The 18975-nt window shown below is 48.1% G+C and overlaps 1 protein-coding gene across 4 annotated transcripts in view; it reads right to left on the reverse strand.

The window, feature by feature from the left end:
• Window positions 1-13391, reverse strand: part of PPIE (peptidylprolyl isomerase E) — a 16544-nt gene extending 3153 nt beyond the window's left edge. The window contains exons 1-10 of one of the 4 annotated variants that reach the window (XM_029946747.1): window positions 13343-13388; window positions 12318-12416; window positions 10757-10800; window positions 10288-10314; window positions 9095-9176; window positions 8555-8655; window positions 5315-5438; window positions 1387-1572; window positions 318-460; window positions 86-134 (exon numbers count right to left, since the gene is read on the reverse strand). In XM_029946747.1, coding sequence (XP_029802607.1) covers window positions 86-134; window positions 318-460; window positions 1387-1572; window positions 5315-5438; window positions 8555-8655; window positions 9095-9176; window positions 10288-10314; window positions 10757-10800; window positions 12318-12416; window positions 13343-13373 — 886 coding nt within the window. In that variant the 5' untranslated portion in view covers window positions 13374-13388. Of the gene's footprint in view, window positions 1-6; window positions 135-317; window positions 461-1386; window positions 1573-5314; window positions 5439-8554; window positions 8656-9094; window positions 9177-10135; window positions 10266-10287; window positions 10315-10756; window positions 10801-12317; window positions 12417-13342 lie in introns of those variants that run through there. The other 3 variants (XM_029946750.1, XM_029946748.1, XM_029946749.1) reach the window with 3 other exon arrangements.
• Window positions 13392-18975: the final 5584 nt, after the last annotated feature.

Consider the following 18975-nt stretch of genomic DNA (forward strand, 5'->3'; position numbering starts at 1 on the left):
GCAGGTGCTGGCTCCCAGGCTGACGGCTCCCGGATGCGCAGGGGCAGAGCCGAGACTGCGCCGACTCACACGTACTCCCCACAGTCGGCGATGATCACCTTCTGCTTTGGCTTCCCATCCTTGCTGCCCTGGGCCTTTGTGGGGACAGAAGAAGGGGAGAAACAAGGGAGGGTGGAGAGTAAGGAGCGGCTCAGGGACACCCTCCCCATCTGCCCACCCCTGCCTGAGCAGAGCAGCCCTCCTGGGGAGCAGCCGCGGCCCCTCTCTCCAGCTCTCCCACAGGGCTACGCACCCAAGGACCTGGGGAAGCCACCCACCTCAATCTGCCGCAAGACTTCCAGGCCTTCTGTGACCTCCCCAAACACCACGTGCTTGCCATCCAGCCAATCCGTCTTGTCACACGTCAGGAAGAACTGGGAGCCATTGGTGTTTGGGCCGGAGTTGGCCATGGAGAGCAGGCCTGGGGGAGAGACAACAGGCACGTGAACTCCTCCCCTGGCTGCTGGAGGGACGTCTGTGCAGTAGATGGAGAGGTGTAAACGCTGCTGGGAGTTGGCACAGGAGGGCCATGAACTGGCTACCAGCAAGATGGATGCTCTTGGCATCATGGTAAGAGTGGTTTCAGTAGAGGGTGGGGCTAGAAGTGTGGCAGAAAGGGGACAGAGAGAACAAAAGGCAGGGGGTGTACGCAGATTTTTCAAGAAGTTTTACTTAAAAGGGATCAAGAGGCATGGGTGACAGCTAACAGGGACACAAGTTAAAGGATTTTTTTAAAACACAGATACCATACACGTTTACACGGATGGGCTGATCTAGCAGGAGAGAGGGTGTGGATTACACAAGGCAGCAGGCTTCTAGGTAGGGGAGCAGGGATGGGGTTCACGCCACAGCTCGTGCCCTGCCCTGAGGGAAGGCAAAGCAGGCCGTGTCATAAGACGTCAAGGGCCAAGCTTAGAGGGTGACATGGAGGCTTCGGAGTAAAGGGAGGGAGGAATCATCATCTCTGATTGGGACTGAGCACCCGTAACCAGGGGACTCTAGTGCTGAGGGCCCTTGAAGAAGTGTGGTCATAACTTTCAAGATGAGCATTCAGTATAGTTGTTTTTGTTCAGTTGCTGGGGACCAACCACTGAGAGAGAGAGGAACATCTGACAGAGAGACGGGTCAACGGGCTGACGGACTAAGACCTCACAAGGTGGGCCCGGCCCCAGGGAGGGCGGACAGGGAGGAGAGGCAGTGTGGGAACGGAAGCCGCTTCCCTGGCTCCAGCCAGGCCGCACGCAGGTGCCAGGCCATCGACCGGTTTGCCTGCAGACCCAAGCCCTCTGCCCAAGCCACAGCCACCGGCCTGGCCCCACGCGCTGCCACGCCCCGATCAGGTCCCACCTGGTCCCGTGTGTTTGAGGATAAAGTTCTCATCATCGAATTTCTTCCCGTAGATGGACTTGCCCCCAGTGCCGTTGTGGTTCGTGAAGTCGCCGCCCTGGCACATGAACTGTGGGATGATGCGGTGGAAGCTACTTCCCTTGAAGCCAAAGCCCTTCTCGTGGGTACACAGGCATCGGAAATTCTCTGGCATGGAGAAGGGAAAAGGTGCTGAGGTTAAAAAATAGAGCGGTTCCTCGGGCCTTGGGCACACCTCGCCTTGAATTCCGCGTGAGACACAGAAGCGAGTGACCGAAGCCAAGCGTGAAATGTCGGTGGCCGCGGGGCCCTACGGACAGTCCCGGCCAAGCTGCCTTGACCACGTGAAGAGGTGCTTTGTGACGGGCTGTGCCGTGGGCACAGTGGCCGGGGAGCTCTGTGCCACCTCTCCTGTGTCAGGATCCGAATGCAGGTCCAGGAGCTGGTGGGTGGCATCGGGAAAACCACGATGCTGAGCACAGAATCTGCTTAAGACTCTCTCTCCCCATCTCAGTCTGCCCCTCTCCCCCACTTGCATGTGCTCTTTCTCAAAAAAAAAAAGAAAAAGAAAACACAAAACAGATGAACATAGGGGGAGGAGGAAAAAAAAGAGTGAGGCAAACCCTAAGTGATGAATCCCTAAATTCTACTCCTGAAACTAGTAACTCATATTTTATGTTCATTAACCAGAATTTAAGTAAAAATTGAAACATTAAAAAAAAAAAAAAAAAAAGGAAAGCTGATCTTAAGTCAGAAGAGCTGAGAAGCAACTCCCTTTATGTTGCAGAAATGCCAAAAGCTCAGGTACAAGGGTGAAGGCGGTTCTGGAAACCGGGAAGCTGGCTGAAAGCCTGTTTCAGAAAGCAGCGAGCGCCCTCCCCCGGCAGCTGGAGGCCTGCTCTCCGGCAGGCGGAGACGGAGGCTCTCTGGACTGGGCTAGACTACACTCAGCCAAGGGCTGAGGTACGGCCAGGACAAATGGAGGTTAAATTAAAGTTTATATACTGCCCCCATCTCTCCCGACCAAAATGGCCGGCAGGTGGATGTAAGAGCCTCTAGCAGGAGACTAGACTCTTCTCAAGAACTCTGTGCTGTCCAAGAGAAGAGAAGTCAGGGAAACGGACATCCAGGGTCCGACAAGAGAAAGACCCCAAATGACTCACCCCACAGCAGAAGCCTCAGCCAGCAAGACTTACAGATGCCTAGGAAGTTTCCAAGCCGATTGTCAGGGCCCCATTCTTAAGTATGAGGAAGGCATCTAACATGAAAAGTAAAGACCAAAACAAACAGACCAAACAGGAAGCAAAATCTAACAAAACTACTCAGGAAAAAGGGACTTGAAACATAAGCCATAGGAGAAAGAAACTTTAGTAATGTCCCCAGAAAGATGAAATGTTACATCCGTGAAATATGCACAGAGTGCTATATATTTTTTTAAAAAGGGACACTTACGAAGGTTCCTGAAAGAGAGAAGAGAGAAATCAGAGGGGACAAGAGGGAAGAAGTAATTGAAAGAAGTCTTCCCACCTGGAGGACAGAACACTGTCCTGTGGGTGTGGCACACAGGAGACACCGCTCCCTAAAGACACCCGTGCCAGCCCCTGGAACCCGGGAACATGTTACGGCAAAAGAGCCTTCGCAGATGTGATCAGGGCTCGGGATGGTGGGGAAAGCCGCCCCAACTGTCCAGCCAGGCCTAACAGAATCATGAACCTGGAACAGGGACTGGATCCCCCACGGCCGACTGTGAAGACGGGGGAGCAGGGGCAGAAAGCCTTCAGAAACTGCGAAGAGCCTTCAGCTGACAGCAGCAAGGATGGGCTACCTCAGTCCTATAGATGCAGGAAACGGAATTCTGCCGACAACCTGAGCCCCTGGAAACGCTCCCCTAGGGCTTCCAGTAAGGAAGGGAGCGACCAGCCACCATCCACACTTTAGCCTCCAAGGCCTTCTGGCCTCCAGAATGGGAGATAATAAATTCGTGTTGTTGTAAGCCACTAAGCTTGTCGTAATCTTCAACAACAGCAATAGAAAACCAATAGAGGGGTTCCCACTGAGTGTCCAGCATGATGGACGTAAGATCTCTCCAAAGGCACATGCATTCAGAACACAGGACAGACACCCTCCAGGCCTCCAGGCCAGGGCTATCTAACAGCTCTTAAGCATGTGGCTAGTGTAGGGGCAGCTGGGTGGCTCAGTTGGTTAAGTATCTGACTGACTCGGGTCATGATCTCTAGGTTCGTGAGTTTAAGCCCCATGTCGGGCTCTGTGCCGACAGCTCAGAACTTGGAGCCTGCTTCAGATTTTATGTCTCCCTGACTCTCTGCTCCTCTTCTGCTCACAGTCTCTCTCTCTCTCTCTCAAAAATAAACATTAAAAAAAAAACAATTAAAAAATAAAAGTACTTGGGGGGCACCTGGGTGGTTCAGTCAGTTAAGTGTCTGACTTCAGCTTAGGTCATGATCTCCCGGTTTGTGAGTTCAAGCCCCACGTCAGGCTCTGGGCTGATGGCTCAGAGCCTGGAGCCTGCTTCTGATTCTGTGTCTTCCCCTCTGCCTGTCCCTCCCCTGCTCATGCTCTGTCTCTTTTTGTCTCTCAATAATAAATAAACATTAAAAAAAAAAAACTAACCAGTCACACTTGGCTAGTGGCTACTATATTGGACAGCTCAGCACTGGAGAGAAAAAAAGGGCTTTACATAAAGGATCAAGAATCAGAATGACAGACTTCTCTAGAATTGTATACCCTATCAATCAAGTGAGAATGTACTTGTGTTTAGATTTCAGTCTCAAAAGACTTACCTCCCAAGCTCTTTCCTGCAGATGCTACAGAGGCAGGTCTTCTACTAAAATGAGGGAATACACCCAAACAGCAGAGAACATAGGAGACCCTGTGACACTAGCTGGGCCGTAGGCCTGGAAAGCAATGGTCCAGGCTGGAGAGTCAGAAGGCTCCAAAGAGGACTTCTCCAGGAGAGGGAAACCGACAGATCTGGTGTGTGTGAACATGAGGAGAGATTTACACAGGCGGCAGAACTTGGGAGAGCATCAAGAATAAACGCGCAGACTAAGCTTTCGTGAAAACAAGACAATGACAAACCCCAGGAAGACAAAATGCTGTGCGTGAACAGAAATTACTACGGTATGATGTTAAATGGTTAAAATAACCTCTGACTTAACCAAGCTTATGGTAACTCTAAATATAAGGAAGATGAAGGGGCAGGGAAAGGGACCTAAAAAGCTGATTATCTCCTGAAGTGGGAAGCCAAGCGATGTTGAAAATGAAAAAACCAGGGAGCAGCAACCTAAGCCTCTCGTCTACCAACACCAAAACCAGAACAACCAGCTGACAGGTGAAACGGGCTGTCTCTGAGGAGCAGCAGATGGTGTTGGGGCGGGGTAGGCACAGTACCAGGGAGTGTGAGTGTGGTTTTTCACGACAAACTTTGTGAAACTGACTTTCTAAACTAGATGCCTACATAATAAAATGAGACGTAAGAAAATGAAAAAATAGAAGTCACTACTTATACTAGACAGACTCAAGACACTTAGTTGACAGTAGTTAGTTCTGGAGAGTAAAACTGGATGAGGAGAGAAGGGGAAAGACTCAGTTTTCAACTCAGTGCTTTCAGTACTATTGGAGTATGTGTACATGGTAGTTGTGTTTTGTTTTGTTTTTTAGCGTGTTTACTTGTGTTTAAAAAAAAATTATTATTGTTAAAAATAGTAAACCAGCACCTATAAAACTTCAAATGTGCCTGCTCAGCCTCATTTCTTCCCAGATCCCAGGATCTGAGATGCCTCAAGTCAACACAGGTCAGAAAGAGTGTCCAGGGCACAAGAACTGTGGCAGTGAGAACCTGGGAAGGCCCGTGCTCAGCCACCGGCATCCGGCCCGGAGGCCCGCTCACCTGCCGTCATGGGAACAACATCTGAACGCAGGAGCATCTGGATGCGGCCGGCTGGCTTGTTCCCAATCTTGATGTCCATGTACACCTGAGGGTTTGACCGGGCCTTTTTCACAGCGGGCTCTCCCTGGGTGCAGGAGAAATCATTAGGTTGGACAGAACTCCAAAGCCCCCAAGTAGCAGAGTGAGTATTCTGAAAACACACCAAGAACCCAACAGCCTCGAGCGGGCTGCAGCAAGGTGCTGATAGGGAAGGCGCCGGGCCGTGAAAGGGAAGGCCACGGCCGCAGCCCCCAGCCAGACACCTAGTGACAGGACACCCCAGCACCAGCTAACCTGAGCCGCACCCCACAGGCTCATTACACTCACCCCCAGACGCCACCTCGCTTCCCCCTGCCCTGCAGTCACAGGACACCTTCCTGGCCTGCAGAACACAGCTCTCAACACATTCAAACCCACCTCACTCTAGTGAAGTAAGACGCCACCTCCTCCCTCTGTTCGGTCCTGCGTACCACAGGCTGGCTACAACGGCCCCTACCTCCACAGAAGACAGCGGGGAGGCAGGGGCCTTGATTCATACCCCAAGGAGACAAGGCCAAGAAAAGGATAAGGAGACATCTGCAGGCGTCACATGTTCCCCAGAGAAAAGTCACATGTGCACTGAGGTCTCCTGCTGGCACGGAGGATACTATCACTATCAGCCACCAGCAACGGCAGCAGCGAACATTCACGTAGCACCTGCGAAGTACAGGTACTATTCTCTGAAGGTTACATATACTAGCTCTTCAATTCTTTACAAGCACCCTAAAGATCAATCAGTACTGCTCTTTATCCCCATTTTAGAGGTGGGGAAACTGAGGTACAATGAAGTTCAGTAACTTGCGCAAGGTCAGAGAAGTGGTTAAGTGGTGAAGCTGGACTTCAGGCCTAAATCATCCCACACCATCCCGCCCCGGAGCCCAGGCTCTTAACCACATTCGTCCACCTCACTTTTTAATTCTTAAGATATTTAATACACGGCCCCTGCGCTCACAGAATTACTGCCTAGAGACAGGCAAGAAACAGCAGAGCAGCCTGCACAAAAGCAAAGACGTACAGTGTAACAGACTGCTTTTCCTGAGTGTGAAGTGGGGACTAGAATAGGGGAGTGGAAGGGAGACAGCGAGGTGGGGGGACAGGAACTGGGGAGCACCCCCCAACTTTCTCCCTCAGGACAGGACGATGGGAGCCAACGCAGAGTTCTCAGCAGGAGTCAGGGGCTCCGTCTGTGCTTTACTTATTTATTTATTTAATAAAATTGTTTTAATGTTTTATTTACTTTTTGAGAAACACACCATGAGCTGGGAAAGGGGCAGAGAGAGAGGGAGTCACAGATTCTGACTCAGTCTGTGCTTTAAACAGATCATTCCAGGGCGCCTGGGTGGCTCAGTCGGTTGAGCGTTCGGCTTCGGCTCAGGTCATGATCTCACAGTTAGTGGGTTCGAGCTCCGCGTTGGGCTCTGTGCTGACAGCTCAGAGTCTGAAGCCTGTCTTCAGATTCTGTGTCTCCCTCTCTCTGACCCTCCCCTGCTCAAACCGTCTCTCTCTCTCTCTCTCTCAAAAATAAAATAAAACATTAAAAAAATAAACAGATCATTCCGGCTGTCTTGATGAAGGACTAGAGAGAGGTCGGCAGCCAGAATAGTTAGGGAGCTTCTGCAATTATCCACACGAGGAGAAGCTAACTGGAGCAATGTGTCAAAGTGAGAAGTGGGACTCAGGAAAGTCTTAGAAGAAACTTGGCAGCATTTGATGATGTGCTGGCTGTTTTAAAAATTTTTTTTTAATGTTTATTTTTGAGAGAGAAAAAGAGTATGAGCCGGGGAAGGGCAGAGAGAGAGGGAGACACAGAATCTGAAGTGGGCTCCAGGCTCTGAGCTATCAGCACAGAGCCTGATGCCGGGCTCGAACTGCGAGATTATGACCTGAGCTGAAGTTGGACGCTCAACCGAGCCTTCCAGGCACCCCCGTGCTGGCTCTGTTTTAAAGAGGGGGCACAAGGGGCGCCTGGGTGGCTCACTCGGTTAAGTGTCCGGCTTCGGCTCAGGTCATGATCTCACGGTTCGTGGGTTCGAGCCCCGTGTCGGGCTCTGTGCTGACAGCTAGCTCCGAGCCTGGAGCTTGCTTCAGATTCTGTGTCTGCCTCTCTCTCTGACCCTCCCCTGCTCGCGCTGTCTCTCTCTGTCTCTCAAAAATAAATAAAAAACATAAAAAATTTTTAAAAATAAATAAATAAAGAGGGGGTCCAAGATTACTCCTTGGACTAAGGCCATGTGTGTGCTCTGCTTTGCAACCAAATTTCTGGCTTGGGTCAATGTGTGTGTGGCTGGATGGCGGCAAATCGACAAGATGGAGAACAAGATTAGAGACAGGAGGGCACCCATGCTGGGCAACTCTAAGCCGCCTGTGAGACTTGTAGCCAAAAAGTCTGAAAGCTGGACGCTAGAAACAGAGGCCAGGAAAGGCAACTGCATGGGAGAGGCTGCAAAAAAATCAGTGACCACTGGGGAACCTGGGTGGCTCAGTCAGTTAGGTGTCTGACTTCAGCTCAGGTCATGATCTTGTAGTCTGTGAGTTCGAGCCCTGCGTTGGGCTCTATGCTGACAGCTCAGAGCCTGGAATCTGCTTTGGATTCTGTGTCTCCCTCTCTCTCTCTGCTCCTCCTCAACTCCTGCTCTCTCTCTCAAAAATAAATATAAACACTGAAAAAAAATTTTAATTTAACCAAGGCGAGAAGGGGAGACAGAGAAGGGGAGAGAGACACCATGAGCCAAGAACGAAATCCAGAGAACAACAATCACAGGAGGAGAGGGGAATCTTCGAGTCAGAAAAGAGTGCTGGCAGGCTCCTCCTGGGGAGGGAGAGCCTCGAACCTGTGTACAGACTGAGGGGAGGTGCCACCAGCCCGGCCTGCCTCCCCTGAAGAGGGGCAGTGACACGGAGGAGCATCGTTCACCCTCCTCACCTCAGGCTTCCTCCTCGTCAGCAGGCAGCCCCGACACGGGCCTGGGCAGGGCCGAGCAGCTCACTACACAGGGCACAAGACTACAAGAACTACAGCCTCTCACTCACTCACTCGACACCACCTTCACCACAACACCAAGACTTTGTTTTTCATTCTCTCTGCTTTTGTATATGCATTTGCAAACTTCCGTAAAAACTTAAAAACGAGTTTCCTGCGGGAGCACACGCCTTCACTCCCACCTCCTGGGTCTCCACCTGGGAAGGCTCCGACCCTTCTTCCTCTTTATTCTCTTCGAGAGTCTTCCCAGAAAACTTCTTCAACCAGTCATCGTCCGACCACACTGCAAGGAGAAGAACCGAACAGATGCTAAGAAACTCAAACTACCAGCCAACTGCTCACTAGCTGCTTTGGTCAGCAGAATGGAACATACTCGGTGGCCCAGGGGCTTCCGCTGAGAAACTCCCACGGGTAAGGAAAGTTCCTAATGGCAATGTCTGCCCTGCACTCCAGCTCATGAGAGGCTAAGTACAAAAACGACACCAAGAGTGAAGGTGCAGCCTCGCCGGTTCCAGCCCTTGATGAACAAAGCGCCGAAAAACTGCGGGAGAGATAAGCTCAAACTCTTTTAATTCCCCACAAATTGGCGCATGCCCTTTGCCAACGTGAACCATCCTCTACTATCCATCTGGAGCAGCATTCAGTGCCTACTTCCAAGCGAACAGAAATGAGAATGCCACACTGGGGATGTGATGGGGAATCTGTGGTTGCCCCCCACTCACCGGGTCTGGAGGAGCCTTCCTTAATCCTCATTGGCTTTGCCAAATTGACACGAATTGTCCGTCCAAAGAGCTCAGATTCATTCTGAAAAGATCGAAAATCCAGCTGTTTAAACTCATGTCAGGTCAAGAGAGTCAGACAGCTTTGCATTTGCTTCTAATATACCTGAGACATGCTCCCTTAATGCCTGAGCCCCTAACGGCAAGCTGCGTGCCTACCACACGGCAGGCGCAGGGCTACAATCTCCCCCCGGGGGTGCTCCTGAAAGCAACTCCAGGTCCAGAGTGCTCTGGAATTACACGGGTCAGTGTAGTTTCGAGTACTTGGGTTCACTTCAAAAGTCAAGATCTGCTTTGAGATGGTGAGAAATGATCTCTGAAGGCTAAGGAATATATTTTGTGAACAGGCACCAGAACTTTATCATCCAAAGATAGCTGGTACTGGAAAAGGGCACTTAACATAAATCCATTTAGAGCAGTGAGGACAACTTCAGTGTAAAAAGAGAAGGAGGAAAAAGGAAAAAAATCCCCACACACCATGGACCAGGACTTTACTGTGATAAAACTAAAAATAAGGGAAATGATTTTCTTATAAATTTCAGGTTTAACTATGTACTGATTTGTAGAGCAAAGATGTAATGGATGCTGATGAGTTTGCAGTGTTTTTTCCAACAAGATTCCATCAACAGTATAGTATGACTACACTTCCTATCTGATATGAAAATCACAAAGACCTTAAAGACCCCACAAATACTACAGAGGTTCATCACTATTCCCAAAGACCTCTCCAAGGTATTCAACTCTTCTGCAGCAGTAACACACTCTGCCATTATCCTTACTGAATTTCTCTTCTTGTCATTGGTCTCACATTTTGGGAAATTCAGCCTCTTTTGCAAAATGTGCAATCTCACTGTGCAATCAACTTCCTTAGTGTTTGTAATTTATTATCCTAGACATGGGGCAGCCCGTGAGAAATGGGCCAACAGGGATGATTAGAATTTAGATCACTAGTAAACGGGGAAGGCCGTTTGAGTAAGGACTCACTCAATTCACAGTGAGTATTTACACACAATGACAATTTGTCCTTCCCCGTCCAACCTCGTAACTTCGGAGGTTCAGCAAACCAGTCTAGGAGCAGGCACTCTCTGTACCACCAGAAAGCAACCTGAGTTAGGAGTGAAGAGTCTCAGCCATACCATGTTGTCAATAGCTGCTGCAGCATCCTGTCAAGACAAGACAAGGTACAAGGTTAGCTTCCTGTGGTGTCTAAACACATACTCAGCAGCGGAAAAACAAAATTAAAACAAAACAGGGAAGAGTCACATCTGTACCTCCTGCCTGGGTTGTATGTATGTCCAACAAAGAACACTTCAGCAATCTGCCATCTAGAGGAAGGCCTAAGAGACAATCAGCACCACAGCCAGGCAGGAGTGAACGCTCAATGAGCAGGGCTGCAGCGGCTGTACAGAGGAGGGCAGGTCTGTGTTGTTAACCGTCCAAATGTTATGAACTGAAGGGAAGCCTTCCATTAAGAAGCACTTCATGTCTCTACGGAAACCTCAGCAAGGGGCCTCGACACCTAATCAAATGGAGACCTGCTCCCTTTGTAATCAGTAACAACACGAACACAAGCCAAACACCAGAAGTAACAGAGAATTTTCTCACCTCCGCCAACTCGAATTCAACAAAAGCAAATCCTCGGTGCTTTTCTGGGAAAAAAAAGAAAAAGGAAAAACAAAACAAGTAATTACCACTGGGGGCAATGGGAAGAAATGTGGTCACAAGGAAAGGGAAGTTAATCACGTCATATCCAGATGCTAGAAATTCTACCCAATCACTATTTGGAAGGAGGAATCTCCTTCTTTGATTCTTCCCAGTTTAAACAATATTTCCAGCAATATTGAATTCTGTCTTTTAGAAAACATGGCTAAAGAATGAACTGTACTTTTAGTCTTTAAGTTCTTCAATTCTTACCAAAGCCAAGTTAAAGCCTTAACCCCTGCACACAAGGCAAGTAGAAAAATTAAGTTATTTAACTTATCAATTATTGGTCCCAAATACACATTTTGAGCATCAACCCTGCATAAAGCATGAATCTTAAAACCCGGATTAACAATCTTACTCTTTATCAGAAAAATGCTGATCTGACTAAAAAGGCCAAGCATGATAGTTCTAATCTAATTAAGCCAACCAACTTCCGAGAATCACTGTAACCTTACAGGTGCACCTGTATTATTACATGTTGCTTAGTTGTGCCTCAAAGATCCAATCTTTTACAAACCGAGAAGGGAACCTGCACCAAGCAATTCTGTCAGCACCAGTTTCCCAATAGTATTTGCTCACTTTGTGTCTGTGTCACATTTTGGTAATTGTTGCAGTATTTCAAGCTTTTTCGTCATTATTATATTTGTTATGGTGATCTGTGATTAGTGATTACAACTCTCTGAAAATTCATGTCATGGGTAGCATTTTTCAGCAGGAACATGTTTTAATTAAGGTGGCACACTGTTTTAGACATAATGTTATTGCACACGTAATAGACAACAGTATAGTTTAATGTAACTTTTATGTGGAAAACTAAAAAATTCATTTGACGCATCTTACTGCGACATTGGTTTGACTGCAGTGGTCTGGAACCAAACCTGCAGTATCTCCAAAGTATGGCCATATTGTTTTTTCACAGATAAAGATCACAGGCCCAGAGAATTTAAAGACCTTGCTAATAATCATGCGGGATGGGTGACTGATCTATGCCTAAAACTCTAATCTTAAAAAAGACAACAAAGAGAAAACAGAAAACCTGCACTGTACCTGTGATAGCAATGGAAGGAAAACTCCCCCAGGTACGCAGGGGCCAAAGCCCCTCAGTTGATGAGGAGCTTCCCTGCCGCCCTGATTAACAGTACAGCTGCCAAGAAAGGCGCAGGGGTGGAAGGGTACCCAGCAGGTCGTCTGAAAGAAGTCTGATCTCCCTATAGTTGAAAACCTACTTCTACTGGGGCCAGTGAAAATGTTTTCTCACACTCAACAGATGGGACGCTGCCAAGTTATGTTAGAGCTTACAACCACAGGCCTCAGGACATTCCTTCTGCCGCAAGATCTTGATCATACTCTGCCCTACTTAGGCACCCTCTTGAACTTTCCTACATTATCAATCATATTTAGAATTTTTTCAAATTATTTTCCTCTTAGGGTTCTGAACATGAGAGACATGAAAAGGACTCACCTGTTTCATAATCCAGAGGAATCTGAATATCTGTGATGTCTCCAAAAGGGATAAAAGCAGCATGAAGCACTTTGTCGTCCACCTCCTCTGCCAGCCCACCTGCAAACAAGCCAAAGCTTTCTGAACCACTGTCTTCCATTCTCTTGAGAAGTCCCTGCAGCCCACTTAGCATGCGATAGCCAAGAAGGGATGCTCCATCCAGTCCTCTGGGTACAAAAGCACCCTTCTCATTGGCTTCCTCACCCGTAGTTAATGAAACACACCTCTTTACCCTTCTCGCATAGGCTCATTTTAGCGCCACGATTACTGCAATAGCTTACCTGGCCTCTCTCTCCTCCCCACACAGCCAACTGGAGCGATCCTGGGATCATACAGATTTTAACCCACTACTTCCCTGCTTAAATCCCTTCAAAGATTTGCCACTGTCCTCAGGATGAAGTATAAACTCCTTAGCAGCGTACACAAAGCTCTTCATAACCTGAGCCCCGCCAACGTCTTCACCCTCTTTCCCTTTGCTTCCTCAATTCCCTGCGCTTCCCCCAAGATGACTCCTTTGCCCCACGTATAAGTATATTTCACATGTTCGGGGTTTTGCTCTTGCTGCTCCCTTCGGTAAACAGAACTGCCTCTACTTTGGCCACAAAGCGCTATTGAGGTTACTCTCACTTCTACTGGGCTATTCAGGGAACTCCTTCCTTTAGGGCAGGGGCCAGGACTGAGCCATCGCTGCCGGTGAGTGTCTATAAAATGAATAAGCGCGAAGATCTGGAGCCCCATAATCTTCCTCTACCAATCCTCCGGGTCCTGGGGGTGAAGGGGTTCCTGTTCGAGCTCAGCCGGCTTGGAAGGGAGCCGGAAAGACCGCTACGTCTCGAGCTAACTCCCTGAAGCAGAACAAAACCGCCATTGACCCCGCCTCTACAACGGCTCGCCGCCCTCCGCGTTCGTAGACGCGGCCTGCTCCCACCCCGGGATCCCCTCCCCGCCGGTTCGCCCCGATTCCGCCTAACTCTGAGCCTGCTCACCCACGTACAGCACACGCTTGGTGGTGGCCATCTTGCTTCCGCGCTCACCCGCCGGAAGCCCTAGTTCAGCCCGCCCCCTTCCTCAAGGCCCCGCCCTCGGGCCCGCCCCCGCCTCTAGGCGCTCGCAGACCTTGCTCCTGGCTGTCTGTCAGCGTCCAGGGCTGCGGGAGGAGCCGTGTTGTGAGTGAGGTGCAGCGCCCCGGTGCGGTAGGTGCTCGGTACTGGGGCAAACAGGCCTCGGCCGAATCCTCTGGCTCCACCCATAAAACTATGGGCCACCTTCGCCTACGTGCCCTTGGACAACCTGCTTCAGATGGTTTTTACATTTTTAAAAACTCTTTAATACCTATTTTTATTTATTTATTTAATTTTTTTTGAAAGAGGGAGATAGTAAGCAGGGGAGGGGCAGAGAGAGGAGAGAGAATCCCAAGCAGGCTCCCTGCCACGAGCACTGAGTCAACAGGGGCTCTGGGCTCCAACCCACTAATGGTGATATCATGACCTTAGCCGAAGTGCGCCTCTTAACCGATTGAGCCACCCAGGTGCCCCAGAGTTGGTGGCTTTTTACCTCCAATCCACCATCCAGCTTTTTTCCAAGGGTGATCGTCCTTCATAGTAAATCTAAACTCTCCAGAGCTCCTTCTTAAACTCTGCTGCTGACAGATAACAGGGCTTCTAGAGTCCTTGACAAGGGGTCATGTCCATGTCGAGTCAACACCAACCTCCATATCAACTCTGGCCTTTGCCTCTGCTCTTCTGGTTCTCTCCTTCCTCCATTTGGAGGCATCCACAAGTCCCTGTCAGAGGTCCTGGTTAAGCTGCACTCCCCCTCACCGTGGCCCTGCCCCTTTAGACAGAGGCTGTTGCTGCCAAAACCATGCCCTATAACTGTGATCAGGTCTGTGTGTCTCTCCCACTTTGACACCAAGGCCTATGCCCATTGGCCTCACCAGCCTCCGGCCACACCAGGGAGGTAATCATGGAAATGAGGCCGTGAGATCTGATTATGGCATCTCCTCTGGTAGCTGTAACTATTTCAAAAGGTCACTCTCAAGAAGAAGTTGACCAGGCATCCTTTAAGTGGGTGTGGTTTAATTTTTAAAAAGTATGTATATATATATTTGATCTTTGCCTCTAATACCTGGCACGGTTGGTCTTGCACCCCCTGCACCTCAACTACATAACAAACAGAAGTGTTTAGTTGTGAAAAACTGGTGAACTTCAGGGAAGAGCAGGGGGAACCTGTGGTGTCTGCCCGGGGCTTACTCTCACGACTCCCTGTTTCCCCTCCAGCTCAAGGAACTCCAAGGCCCCCGATGACTCAGGTGGAGTGAGCTGAGGGAGAGCCGTAGGAGGTGAGGACGGGAAGACCACTGGGAGCTCAGATCATGTAGCGCTTCGCTGGTGATTGTAAGGATCTTGACTTTTATCCTGACTAAAGTGGGGACTCCTCCAGGTTTGCTTGAAGGAGTGACAAGACCTGACATGTTTTAGTGGCACCGTTCTGGCTTCTGTGGAGAGTGAGGTCAGGTAGCAGGCTATTACGGAAACTCAGTTGAGAGATGTTGGTGTGGACCAGGGGGAAGAGCAGTGGAGATGGTGAAAAGTGGTGGGATTCTGGATATATTGGGGGGTTTTGGTTTTTAAAAATTTTTTAATGTTTTATTTTTGAGAGAGAGAGAGAGAGAGAGAGAGAGAGAGCGAGCGACTCAGAATCCGAAGCAGACTCCAGGCTTTGAGCTGTCAGCACAGAGCCTGACGCGGGGCTCAGATTCACAAACCGTGAGATCATGATGTGAGCCAACATCGAACCCTCAACTGACTGAGCTATCCAGGTGCCCTTGGATATATTTTGAAAGTAGATGTCAAAGAATGTGAGAGAAAGGAGTCATGCTATATGCTTGCTCTGTTTTGTTTTATACACTGCTGGATTCTACATGCTAGCATTTTACTTCAGGAGTTTTGCAACTATATTAACAAGTTTGGGCTAAATTTTCTTTTCTTGTACTAGCATCCTAGATTTGTTTGGCATCCATTTGTTAGTAGACCCACAATCTTCATCTGCAATTCTAAAATTCAAAAAGTTCTTAGAACTAACAACAGATGGCTTTTTAGAGGAAGTACTTTTGCAGCTAACTCATTTGCCAGCAAAGCCTGACCGGAATTGATACGAGCCTATTTACAGTGTTTGTTTATCCCATTTTAGTATGTTATACTGCAAAAATGTTAACATATTTGATTGCGGGAGCTAGTCCAAACTTTGTTGGGGTGTTATACAACTTAAAATTGCATTACCTTTCTAAGCTCCCAAACCCCAAGGAATTTAAGATAAGGAATTGTGGACTAAGTTTAACCTAATAAAATTAATTGGTCAGCTTTCTTCTCTTTAAGCTTATTTAGTTTGAAAGAGAATGTGAGTGAGTGCGTGTGGGAAGTCAGAGAGAGAGAGAGAGAGAGAGAGAGAGAATCCCAAGCAGGCTCTGCACTGTTAGGATGGAGACCAACTCAGGGCTCAAACTCACAAACCGTGAAATGATGACCTGAGCTGAAACCAAGAGTTGCCACTGAAATGACTGAGCCATCCAGGTGTCTCTTTCTTCCTTCCTCCCTTCCTTCTATTGTTATTCAAAGTAGTTTGTGTATGATGGGGAGAATTTCTTTTTCTTTGAAATGTGGGAAACCCATTTATAAAGGTATCTGGGTTTCATGTCCTGTGTGTGCTGTTGTTATTGTTGATAGTGAGTAACTTACTTTTCATGGGAGTCACATTTCTCTGGTGCTATGGTGCCCTGCAGCCCCCAACTGGGCCAAGCCTTGCTGATTCCGGTTTTGGGGTTGTTTTTAAGTTTATGTATTTATTTTAAGAGAGACAGAGGCTGTGTGAGCAGGGGAGGGGCAGAGAGAGATGGAGTAAGAGAAACTCAAGCAGGCTCTTCGCTGCCAGCACAGAGCCAGACGTGGGGTTTGAATTCACGAAACTAAGATCATGACCTGAACTGAAACCAAGAGTTGGACACTTAACTGACTGAGCCACCTAGGCGCCCCAACAAACCTTGCTGATTACATTTGGAGAAGCCTGACATTGCAATTTAAGGAGACCAGAGACACTACAAACCAGTGGTTATCGGGCCATTTGGTTTGCAGACACTGCTGGCTTTTTTTCCTGGACAGTTTGGAAAGAAAAGGGTTTTTCACGAACTGTATTTAGCAGAATTATAGAGTGCAAATTTAAATCTTACCTCCAGGGGGCAGTCGTGGATCATAAATTGGTATGCTTAAAAAAATAAAATAAACTGAGTACCATCTTAGGTATGTATTGTTTTTCCCACTTTACAGATGCGGAACTGAGCCTTAAAAAAGCCAAGTAACTTAATTAGTTCATGGAAGTTGTAAGTGGCATAAGGCAAATCTGGGATTTTAACGTAGATGTAGCGCTAGAGTCCATGCTCTTAACAATACTATATTCTTGGTTTCTTTCTTCCTCTCCCCCGCCCTTAGAAGTAGTATAACAAAGTGGTTAAATGTATCGATTCTGAGGTCAATCTGCCGGACTAGGAAGGCTTGGTCCATGAGAGGACCTGCAGGGAAAAAAACGCTTCAGGAAATTGATTCCTCTGAATAATAAGCCACCTACTTACCAATGTCTGGCTCTATCACTGGCCGTGTGACCAAGGGAGGCTAATTAACTGCTCTGTAGCTTGGGGTCCTCATGGTAAAAATGAGATGATAAGAAAATGTTTGCTGAGGCTTGAGCATCTGCAGATAGGCTGTCCTACTCCATGACTCTGAGACTATATTGCTAATAAAAGTCAAGAAAGCACTGGTCAGGGCTCAAAGCAACTTCTTCTTGGAAAACTAATCAGAATCAGCAAAAAGAAGAGCCTGGTGAGGAACTTGCCATTCATGTGATTTGTGTCTCAACTCTACTATTTGGAATCAACCCGATGAATTTTTGGGTCATTAAAGTTCCCACAAGTTACAAATGGGGCTCAGATCCATTACAAACCAAACAATCTTGTGCTGACAAGTTAAAGACTTGTTTAAACCAACCAATCACCTTTCCTGCTGAAACAGGGGCTCTTGCCCTTGGAAACGCACCTTTGCCTTTGAATGGAGTCAGTTTTCACAGGGCCTGTTCAGCCCTTGTACATTTCCTACCCCAAAGTAAACCTTTCCTGCTTCCCTAGTCGTTTGCTAACACTTAATCTGAAGATACAGTCTCACATGGCCTAACTTCTTTTTTTAAGTTTATGTATTTATTTTGAGAGACAGAGAGTGCACTTGAGCAGCGGAGGGGCAGAGAGGGAGAGGGAGAAAGAATCCCAAGCAGGCTCCACACTGTCAGTGCAGAGCTCAACACTGGGCTCGATCCCACCAACAGTGAGACCATGACCTGAGCCAAAATTAATAAGAGTTGGACGCTTCACCAACTGAGCCACCCAGCTGTCCCTCACACAGCCTGACTTTTGCATTGGATCAAGTTGCCCTGCTTTACCTGGCAGTACCTTACATTGAACACTCACTACATACCAATATTGATTTTTGCTTTTATTAGGGATAACAGTTCCTATCTCCTAAGATTACTTTAGTGATGAAATGAGATAATGCCTGTACGGCAGTTAGAACTAAGCCTGAGGTCGTAAGAACATAGTAAGTGTTAATCACTATTAGGTAAGAAATATTTTTTTCAGGGCTACAATGTCACATTCTAAGGTAGGTGTATCCAGAAGGGTCTATTAGGAGACAGAGACCGCGCTATTTGAGCAGAGAATTTCATCTAAAGGACTGTCACCTAGGTATAAAACTATTAACCAGTTAGCTGACAGGGCATGAATAGAAGAAGGTATCTTGGAGGCAGCAGTTATTGGAAGCAATACCACCTTCTGGGCTGGGAGAGCAAAGGGAAGGTACTTAAAATTTTAAAACTCAAGGGGCACCTTGGTGGCTCAGTCAGTTAAGCGTCTGACTTCAGCTCAGGTCATGATCTCACGGTTTGTGAGTTCGAGCCCCGTGTTGGGCTCTGTGCTGACAACCTGGAACCTGCTTCCCATTCCATGTCTTCCCCCTATCTCTGTTCCTCGCCTGCTCGCACTCTGTCTCTCTCTTTCTCTCAAAAATAAGTAAATATTAAAAAAAATTTTTTTTAATTTAAAACTCAAGCTTAGTGGAGAGGCTGGGCAGAGCTGAAACTCAGATCTCTGAGGAGGGATACTGGTCAGCTGTGGTTGGAATTTCTGAGCGAAGCACAGTAAGGCTAGTGTCTGAATGTTGGGAAAACCAAAAAGAGATTCACAGGCCCCACGGGATCTGCGGTGACTGTGGTGAAGAAGTTTGCTGGATGGGTACACCTGCGGGCCATGCAGGGGAAGAAGCCAGTTCCTTCTCCCTCCAACCTCACTGTCCCTTGTACCACCTGCCGGCAGAGCCTGCGGGGAGCCTGCTGTCGGCAGACCAGAGATGTAGTTGGCAGGCACCCGGCCACAGCATCACAGTGCAGAGTTGAAAGGGTGGGTTGGAGTTAATAGACAGCAGCTTAATGCCTCCCTTTGGCTACTCAGCATCGCTACGCACACAGCTTCATGTATTTGAACTTCCTATAAGAAAATAAAAGCAACTCTTTCTACCTAACAACA

This window comes from Suricata suricatta, chromosome 8 (assembly GCF_006229205.1).
Source record: "Suricata suricatta isolate VVHF042 chromosome 8, meerkat_22Aug2017_6uvM2_HiC, whole genome shotgun sequence".
NCBI classification, from domain to species: domain Eukaryota; kingdom Metazoa; phylum Chordata; class Mammalia; order Carnivora; family Herpestidae; genus Suricata; species Suricata suricatta.